This window comes from Hyperolius riggenbachi, chromosome 1 (genome assembly GCF_040937935.1).
Source record: "Hyperolius riggenbachi isolate aHypRig1 chromosome 1, aHypRig1.pri, whole genome shotgun sequence".
Taxonomy (NCBI): Eukaryota; Metazoa; Chordata; class Amphibia; order Anura; family Hyperoliidae; genus Hyperolius; species Hyperolius riggenbachi.
In genome coordinates this window covers 329194471-329204568 of record NC_090646.1, presented here as the reverse complement: position 1 = coordinate 329204568, position 10098 = coordinate 329194471, and the positions used below count along the sequence as shown (strand labels likewise).

General features: G+C 43.8%; 1 protein-coding gene across 1 annotated transcript; it reads right to left on the bottom strand.

The window, feature by feature from the left end:
* Nucleotides 1-4910: 4910 nt before the first annotated feature.
* Nucleotides 4911-9448, bottom strand: GNG7 (G protein subunit gamma 7). Its single transcript, XM_068271192.1, has 2 exons — nucleotides 9368-9448; nucleotides 4911-5036 (listed from the first exon to the last, which is right to left on the bottom strand). Exons 1-2 carry the CDS (start codon nucleotides 9446-9448, stop codon nucleotides 4911-4913), a joined length of 207 nt encoding a protein of 68 aa, XP_068127293.1.
* Between the last annotated feature and the right edge of the window lie 650 nt (nucleotides 9449-10098).

Sequence of the window (10098 nt, the reverse complement as noted above, 5' to 3'; positions counted from 1 at the left end):
AGCCTCACTTCACGGAATTGGCCCCAGTCCTCACTACCCTGTTCAACTTCTCCCTATCCACAGGCACCTTCCCCTCAAACTTCAAGCAGGCCACTGTACTACCCCTGCTCAAGAAACCCTCCCTCGACCCCTCGCTACCCTCCAACTACCGTCCTATCTCCCTCCTCCCCTTTGCCTCAAAACTCCTTGAGCGTCTGGTTCACAAACGCCTGACCCAGTACCTCAATGCCAACTCACTGCTAGACCCACTGCAATCTGGATTTCGGCCTGCCCACTCAACCGAAACTGCTCTCACCAAAGTGGTCAACGACCTTGCCTTAGCTAAAGCTGAAGGTAAATACTCCATTCTCCTCCTCCTTGACCTTTCAGCAGCTTTTGACACAGTAGATCATCCCCTACTCCTACAGTCCCTCCAGTCCTTGGACATTCACGATCTCGCCCTGTCCTGGCTTTCATCCTACCTCTCCAACCACTCCTTCACGACCGCCTTCAATGAGTCCTCGTCCACCCCCAACCACCTCTCGGTGGGAGTCCCCCAAGGTTCGGTCCTTGGCCCCCTACTGTTCACCCTATACACTTCCTCCATTGGCAAGGTTATCTCCTCCATGGGTTTTAACTATCATCTGTATGCAGATGACACCCAGATCTACCTCCACACCCCTGACATATCCACCACTACCATGGACAAGGTCTCCTCCTGCCTATCAGCCATCTCCTCCTGGATGTTCGCTAGGTTCCTGAAACTAAATCTAGACAAAAGGGAATTTATGATCTTCCCACCCCGGCCATCCACGAACCTCCCAGATGTGCATGTCACTGTTAACCACACTACCATTCACCCTACCTCTCAAGCTACCTGTCTGGGTATCACCCTGGACTCTGCACTCTCCTTCACTCCAAACATCCAAAACCTCACAAAGTCCTGCAACTTCCACCTTCGTAACATCTGTAAGATTCGCCCTTTTCTGACCTCTGCCACCACCAAACTCCTCATCCATGCCCTCATAATTTCCCGCCTTGACTACTGCAATGCCCTGCTGTCTGGTCTCCCTATGACCCGAACAGCCCCACTGCAGTCCATCATGAATGCGGCAGCCAGAATTATCCACTGCTCCCATCGCTCCACCACGGCAGATCCCCTCCTAGAATCCCTCCACTGGCTTCCTATCCAGTCCAGAATCAGATTCAATATGTAGAAGCTTTCCAGAGGCGCCAATAGAATAAAAGTCACTTAAACGAGCTTAAAACCGATGGGGCAGTGGTGGGCCTATCCCATCCATGCAGACAAAGCAAACAAAGGAAGGACTGTGGCATCAACAGTCAAACAACAATTTTATTTATACTCCACGGTAAAAATAGGCAACGCGTTTCACGGGCTCAATCCCGCTTCATCAGGCCAATCAAAAAGGAGCATACAGCTTAACAGCATCAAAACCACACAGAGGCGCTCACCACTGCCCCATCGGTTTTAAGCTCGTTTAAGTGACTTTTATTCTATTGGCGCCTCTGGAAAGCTTCTACATATTGCTAAGTCCACCCTTGGTGGAGGGTTGTACCCATTTTCTTCCCATCTATAGAGAGCGACTTTTAATCCTGAGTGGGGTGAGGTTAATCTCCCCATCTGCCTTCACAGTGGTTGCCTAATGGTAACCCTGGTTTGTGAGTATTACATTTTTATATTACTCATTATTAATTATCATCTATACAATATCACACTATTGGGCTCTTGGTGTCCCCCCTCCCTTAGAATCAGATTCAAGATACTGTGTCTGACCTACAAATCTGTCCACAAAACCTGTCCAACCTACATTTCCGATCTTACTCAGAGGTACACATCTAGCCGCTCACTCCGCTCTTCCAATGAACTTCGCCTAACCGCCCCCCGCATCACCCAGTCCCATGCATGCCTCCAGGACTTCTCAAGAGCTGCTCCAACACTATGGAACTCCCTACCTCCACCCATTAGGGCAGCCCCCTCCTTCAACATCTTCAAGAAAGTCCTCAAAACTCACCTTTTCACTCTGGCCTACTACCCCTCACAAGTGCTCTAAGCCCACAGCTGAACTCTGGTCCCCTACCGTTCGTATCCTCACCTCTCCCTCTAGATTGTAAGGCTTTGGGCAGGGTCCTCCTCCTTTTGTGTCCTACTTGATCATGCACCTCCATTACTGTGAACCCACGCTATGCATCTGAGTGAACCTAACTTGCCTAATCGCCATGCTCCATCCAGTGACTGACTAAGCATTACCTGGTACGCATACTGTGCTGTGTGATCTGGTTTTCTTGTATTCCTGTATTGTCATATTGCTGTATGTCACCCCTAAATATTGTCTGTAACCTAAATTAATGTTCAGCGCTGCGTAATATGTTGGCGCTTTATATATACAATAAATAAATCAATAAATAATGACAGAGCAGTGAAGGAGATAACTAATCCTAAATGTAACGCTAAACCACGCCCACTTTCATTTTCATGAATTGCACTTTCTTTCGTTTCAACACATCACTAACGAATGATTACCGCATTATTACCGAATGCTCGCTAACAGCTGTAGATAATTTGATGAATCCTGAAATCAACTTAACGAATTCAGTATTTTACCGAACTGTCGTTAACCAATTCGATAAGTCTTGATGAATCGAGGCCTTAAGTCAGGACCTGTTGATTGAGTTTACTATAGACAGAGGTTTGCCATATCAGAGTTTACTATAACAAGATTCTACTGTATTCCACCAAAAAATTCCATCACTATGGTTTTACAAGTGTTATTCTACATTATGTGTATGCTTTGATTGTAAATCAAGAAGTGACTAGTAACAAATGTATATGGGTGTTTTAGCTAAACAAACAATTAAGTATGTCCTTTCTAGAAAACACAATATTTAGGCATCTACCTATTTCTTTTCTTCCTCTCATAGCTCTACACAGGGCCGGCGCTACCATTAAGGCAAAGGAGGCAGCTGCCCCAGGGCCCCAGAGCTTGTAGGGGCCCCCAGTGGCTACAAGAGGAAAAAAAAAATTTTCAAATCGGCCTTATAGTTTTTGAGAAAATCGATTTTAAAGTTTCAAAGGAAAAAAATACACATTTAAAAACCTGCCGACTTTAATGGTTAATAGCAAATCCACCTTAAATGCTAGAAACCCTAAATTTGCAGGATATGTTAAGGAGATCATTGGGAATAAGAGGAAAAAAACAATTTTTCAAAAAGACCTTATAGTTTTTGAGAAAATCAATTTTAAAGTTTCGAAGGAAAAAAGTATACTTTTAAATGCGTTAAATGTCACTTTTAATACCTAACGGTAGTGTAATTTTACATGTATCAAAAGAAAGAGCAATACATTTCCTGACGGGGTTTCCAGGGGGTCCATACGCAGCCGCAGCGCTTTGGCTAGGGATCGCTATACAGCCGCAATATGGCTGTATGAAGATCCCTGGCATTTTTTTCCTATTTTCCCCAAAAAAATGTATGTTTAGAGTGTGGGAATTTTTTTTTTTTTATTGTGGGGTCCCACCTCCTGAAACTTTTTAACCCCTTGTCCCCCATGCAGGCTGGGGTAGCCAGAATGTGGAGCTCCGACTGATTGGGGCTTCAAACCCTGACTATACCAGCTGCAAAAAAAGGTCCCTTAATGTCGATTTTTGCTCCGGTGTATCTGTTGGGGGGGCCCCCCAGGTTTATTTTGCCCTGGGGCCCCATTGTTGCTTAAACCGGCCCTGGCTCTACACATTCTAGAAAGCCAATTTGCTGATATACAAAAAACTTAAAGCACCACCGGTCAGTCTGCTGAAATTGTTCTTTATCTCAACTGTGTATAGTGCAGAAGCAGCAACTCTATCACCACTGAGATTACAAAGTGATGATATCTGGCACTTGAGATACATTTTTTCCCAATTGTTATTACCCCATTTAAAATTCTATGTATTACACAGCAGATGATTCAAATTCATTTTAACACCAGCATTCAGATTTAGATAGGGTTCGCCTCAAGAAAAAAAAAAAAGCAAACATACTCGGTGTAAAAATCTTGAATCTCTATTACTGATTGTGTATTATTTCATCCCCTGATATTTCCAAAACATACTGTAGTTTAAGTTTTGCTTTTATATTGCTACATAGTCAGTGGAAATATACTCTAAAACTTGATTACAGTTCTGTTTTGAGATGAATTTCAACTAGCTATAAATATTATGTTCTTTAGAGGCATCTTGATAAGTCACCTTTCATCTACATGTAGATAGTAAAAGCACAAGTCTCATACATACAACCTTATGGGAATATAAGGAAATACTGCTCAAAGATATTTAGATGGTAATAATGCCATGGTGAGAAAACTTCCTTTATGCCTTTTTGATTTTGTACTGGCAATAGGTCCATAATTTACAGCAATACCAAAAGATAAAGTGAAAGTAAAATGCTACAATGATGGAACATAACTTGGCATATTGTTTTTGACAACCCATACTTTGAAAACAAGACAGGCAAAGTAGCGTTGCTTGCTGTAAGTAGTCCCTGTCAGACAAAATTTAATATACACAAAAAAACCATCACAGTGACATCTTGATTAACCCACTACAGAAACTAGTATAAACAGTTTGCAATGGAACATACAAAAATAAAATGATAATGTATTGAAATAGTGTTATGCATGTTCAGTCTAAAATGCTGACTACAGCTGTACAGCACACAACCAACAGGTAACTGTACAGCAAATCCTCTCAGAATATGTTACTGTTACTGTATTAGAATAATAGAAATCTAGCTGTTTTTCATATAATATGCAAGGCTTTCTTCTGCATTGCTATATCTTAGTTATCTGAATTCTAATGTTAACCTGGAGTCAATTCATCCATCTCCCTGCGACTCCAGGCACTAATCAAGAAACTGCAGTCATACTTGAAAGAGGACACCTATAGAATGGTGCATGGCTTTTTGTCCTTGAAGGGGTTTTCAGAAGTTGGCAATCCAACCAGCAGTGGGTCATTTTTGACATGCTGTTCACAGTAGTTCATGAGGTCTGATGCCGCTTTAGATACCTGAAAATTAGTGAAAGATCAAATACTGAGTGACAGTGCATATATTAGCATTTAACTTTAACCAAGAAGGTAACCATAACTAAATCCCTAATGCTAACACTAGTTTACCCCAACCCAATACTGGCATTGCATATTAACTGGACAAAAATTGCTAGGTGCTGAGCCAGACTCTTTTGAATTCATTACACAGCAACATTTTGGAATCCACCATGTGGCATTTACATGTGGATTACTAAATAATTCACATATCTGAGTGTAATAAGGAATTATTAATTGTGTCTTAAAATGCAGCTACAATAAGGACCTAAAACTTTCTTGATATGATTTTACGTACTTCCCTGCACATGCTGCATTACAATTGGAGGAACAGGGGAGAGGTGAACACAGGTAGCCATTCTGACAATATTTGACTTCACAATGAAGTCAATGTACGATTTTGATTAAAAAATGGCAGGATGGCATCTCACCATTGTGCTACACCTTTACCCTTGTCCAATTAGCTTAAGCTGTGTTGCTTCGCTGAAGAAAATAGGTAAGAGCAAAAACTGATAATACGGATAATGCTGTCTGGTGTTCTGTGGCTATTCCCCATCACTCAATTAGCTTGAAAGAAGTCATCTTTTGACACAAGTCATTAGACATATGTTTAGAGTTAACTTTGTCATCAAGGGGTTAAGTAGATTTTAACTTTGATAAGGTGACATTTACTACTATAATCTGCAGTTGTCTTAAGTTTAGTAAAGGAAAATGCCAGAGAAAAAAAACAAAGTGCAGTAACAGGGATGTAACAATCCCCAAGGTTTCGGGTCTTCAGCAGGACAAGGGGCCTCATGACCGTCTGTCTCTATGGGTTCTAAATACCTAAAGGTAGCCATACATCGGGGAAGACAGTGGAGACCCTGGGAGTCGCGGCGGCGGAGCAGGTAATGTATTGCAGCTGTATTGCTAGCGACGCGCTCCTAACCCGCGGGCGATCGACAGAAATTTAGCGTGTAGCGTGAATGATGTGACAGCAGATTCGATCCCAGTGATCCAATCTGCTGTCGATCGGCGCGGAATTGGCCTAGTGTATGGCCAGCTTTAGGTGCTCATATACTTATAGATGGGCACCTGATTTAGCTAAACAATAGATTCCTCTCAGATCAGAGAGGGAACTATTCCTGCCACTCACTACACATTTTTAATATGTTTCAGCATGTAATCTTGAAAGAAAACAAACAAACAATGGAACCACTGCAGATAGTATTTTATCCTCACAGTGATCAAATCTGCAAAGAAAAATTGATTAGTATAGGGGCACCTTTAGCTAGCCAATGGAGGCAGTTTTAGGAACAAAACCTTCCTTTAAACATTTCTTTTGATTAGTTAAAGTTAGCTCTTATTTGTCCCCTTTTAGTAGAACAACAAAATGTACCAACAGTGTAGGCAGCTTATTGAAACATGTAATTAAGATTCACTGTGTTGATTTTACACATCCATTCAGGTGTTGAGAAAAAGCAGGATGTTTTCTGCACATGACATGATGTTCATGCTTCTCATAGTGAGCCTTTTTACTCTTCACTGCATATTTACAGTAGTGGTCACTTGAGCTGCTTGTAAATTCCATGGGCGTAGGGCCTGGGGTCGTAGCAGTCGCCTTCGCGACCGGGCCCGGCTCCTGAAGAGGCGGGGGAGGGGCCCGGGGGGCCCATACCCGTGCTGCCTGTGCCGCTCGCTGCCCTGTTGGTGTGCGCTGTATTGGAGGGGGGAGCCGGAGCCGCGGGGAGGGAAGCCCGACCTCTCACTCCCTTCCTCTCCCCGGGCTCCCCCCTCGAAATTCTGAGTGAGCGTGCAGGGTAGCGGCGCTATACTAAACTACTCACCTCCGTCCCAGGTTCCAATCGTCGCTGGTCTCCTCCCGCTCCAGTCCACATAGATGCTGATACACACGCTGCGTACACGCTGACGCAGCAGCGTGTGTATCAGCATCTATGCGGAGCGTGAGGAGACCAGCGAGTCAGCGACGATTGGAACCTGGGACGGAGGTGAGTAGTTTAGTATAGCGCCGCTACCCTGCACGCTCACTCAGAATTTCGAGGGGGGAGCCCGGGGAGAGGAAGGGAGGGAGAGGTCGGGCTTCCCTCCCCGCGGCTCCGGCTCCCCCCTCCATTATTGGGGTGGGGGCACCTACCTAACCTGACCTAACCTGGCGGGCAGCTACCTATCCTGGGGGGCACCTACCTATTCTATCCTGGGGGGCAGCTATCTAACCTATCCTGGGGGGCAGCTACCTAATCTAACCTATCCTGGGGGGCAGCTACCTAATCTAATCTATCCTGGGGGGCAGCTACCTAATCTAACCTATCCTGGGGGGCAGCTACCTAATCTAACCTATCCTGGGGGGCAGCTACCTTATCTAACCTATACTGGGGGCAGCTACCTTATCTAACCTATACTGGGGGCAGCTACCTAATCTAACCTATACTGGGGGCAGCTACCTAATCTAACCTATACTGGGGGGCAGCTACCTAATCTAACCAATACTGGGGGGCAGCTACCTAATCTAACTATATACTGGGGGCAGCTACCTAATCTAACTATATACTGGGGGCAGCTACCTAATCTAACCTATACTGGGGGGCAGCTACCTAATCTAACCTATACTGGGGGGCAGCTATCTAATCTAACCTTTACTGGAGGGCAGCTACCTAATCTAACCTATACTGGGGGGCACCTACCTATCTAACCTATACTGGGGGGCACCTACCTATCTAACCTATACTGGAGGGCAGCTACCTATCTAACCTATACTGGGGGGCAGCTACCTATCTAACCTATACTGGGGGCACTTACTTATCTAACCTGTATTGGGGGCACCTACCTACCTAGTTAGCCTATACAGGTGGCAACTATACTGGCTACCTATATTGGAGGCACCTACCTAACTAATCTATACTGGGGGCATCTACCTATCTAACCTATGATGGGGGCAACTATTCTGGCTACCTATATTAGAGGCACCCACCTAGCTAACCTGTACTGGGGGCACCTACCAATCTAACTTATACCGGGGGTGCCTGCCTATCTTACCTATACTGGGGGCAACTATACTGGCTACCTATGCTGGAGGCACCTACCTGGCTAACCTATACCGGGGGCAACTATACTGGCTTACCTATGCCTGGCTACCTATACTGAAGGGACCTATAGCTGGCTATAGGGATTTGTGTGCGTCGAGTGTTGCTGGGAGGGGGGCCCACATCCAGATTCCGCATCAGGGCCCAGAGGTTTGTAGCTACGCCACTGGTAAATTCTGTTAATGTAACATATCTGCCAGATACATTTTATGGTACAGCAAAAGCAAATAATCACATGAAAGGTGCATACATACATACAATCTTGATTGGCCAATCATTGACCAATGTTACCTCCACATAGTGTGAGGGCTAGCAGACTTTGGCCCTCATCCAATTCACCTTTTCTCCTAAGTGATAATTTCCCAACCAATCAATAACATGCCTTTTAAGAGATCAGCAAGCAAGAAAATACTCAGAATGATTTTTACAGGCATATATTTTCCTGCTTTTGAGTACTTTTTCAATTCTGAGTGCAGAAAAGTTATTTTAAACAGGAGATGTAAAATCATTTCCTAGGGGAAAACTTAGGAGAAAAAGTGAATTGAATAGGGGCCAATTCCCTTATTCTCCTAAGTATTCTCCTAGGAGATCATTTTTCATCTTCTGTTTAAAATAACTTTTCAGCAATCCAAACTTGAAAAAGTACAAAAAAAGTAGGTGAAAAAGTACTTTCAACATTTTTATGAGTATTTTCTTGCTTGCTGGTGGCTTAAAGATAAATAAACACCTATGAGCCTATGAGCATTTCAGTGCATGCTTTTCACCCTCCTCTTTGCATAACTAGGGTTATACAGGTGGCAGCCATTAGCAATTCCTCCTTTGCCGGACACCTCCTACTCCAGCATTTTGCCAGATTCTGTCCCGGCAATATGAAAGGAAGGGAGGGGTTCCTCCAGTAAATGTAAAATATTTTATATTTGTCATGCAGCTGAAAAAAGGCTGCTATTTATTATTGTAATTTAGAAAATAGATTATATTTCTGAAATCTTGTATTTTTAATTTAGGTCCACTTTAAATAGCATTTCATTGATAAGATGTGAAAATATCGCCTAGGAGAAAACTTAGGAGAAAAAGTCAGTTGCATATGGCCCTTTGAATACTATGAAGAGACAGTGCAGGCAAGCTCTCATACTATACGGAAGTGGTCAAATTGGCCAAAGTTGGATGTGTGTACCAGGCTTCAGAGGAAATGGGAGGTAGGACTATGTAGAGTACCTTGATTCTCTCAATACCAGCCTCAATGCGCAGCTGTTCCACCAGCTTCCGAGCTTGAGCTATGTTATTAGAGTTTGACATTATCTGCCATCAGATCTTCACACAAAGCTTAAAGAAATGGCTACAAAATGAACAGAATAACATCATATCAGCATGATGTAATCCATGACTGTAGTTATTTGTTTAAATACATTTTGTATACTATTAGAAACATTACATTTCTGCATACAGGTACTGTATATTCCTGCGTATAAGACTACTTTTTAACCCTTGAAAATCTTCTGAAAAGTTGAGGGTCATATCAACGGCTGTAGTCGGCACCATCTGTTATAAGCTCTTTTATTGTCAATTAAAAAGACACATGACAGCGAAATAGCAACGTTTCGGAGGACAACCTCCTTTCTCAAGCTCTATCAGTGTCTGCAATACATACATTTTACATTCCTTATATAGCTACTAAGATGGAGAACTAACCAATCATATGTCCGCATCGCCCTGTGGCGACCAATCCCCGTCCACCTAAACCCGCGGACTTGATGGGGAACTTCTTACCAAACTCAAACGGACATGCGTACAGATGGACGCGTCATCCTACGCAACAGGGCGGAGATTCACGTGACCCGGAGCTGAGAACACCAAAACCGCCGACCAGTCATATGGGGGCAGCAGATGACATCACCCACTGGTTACCAACCAGGGACGCTTTCCGCCCTGCTGCATAGTAACAGAGC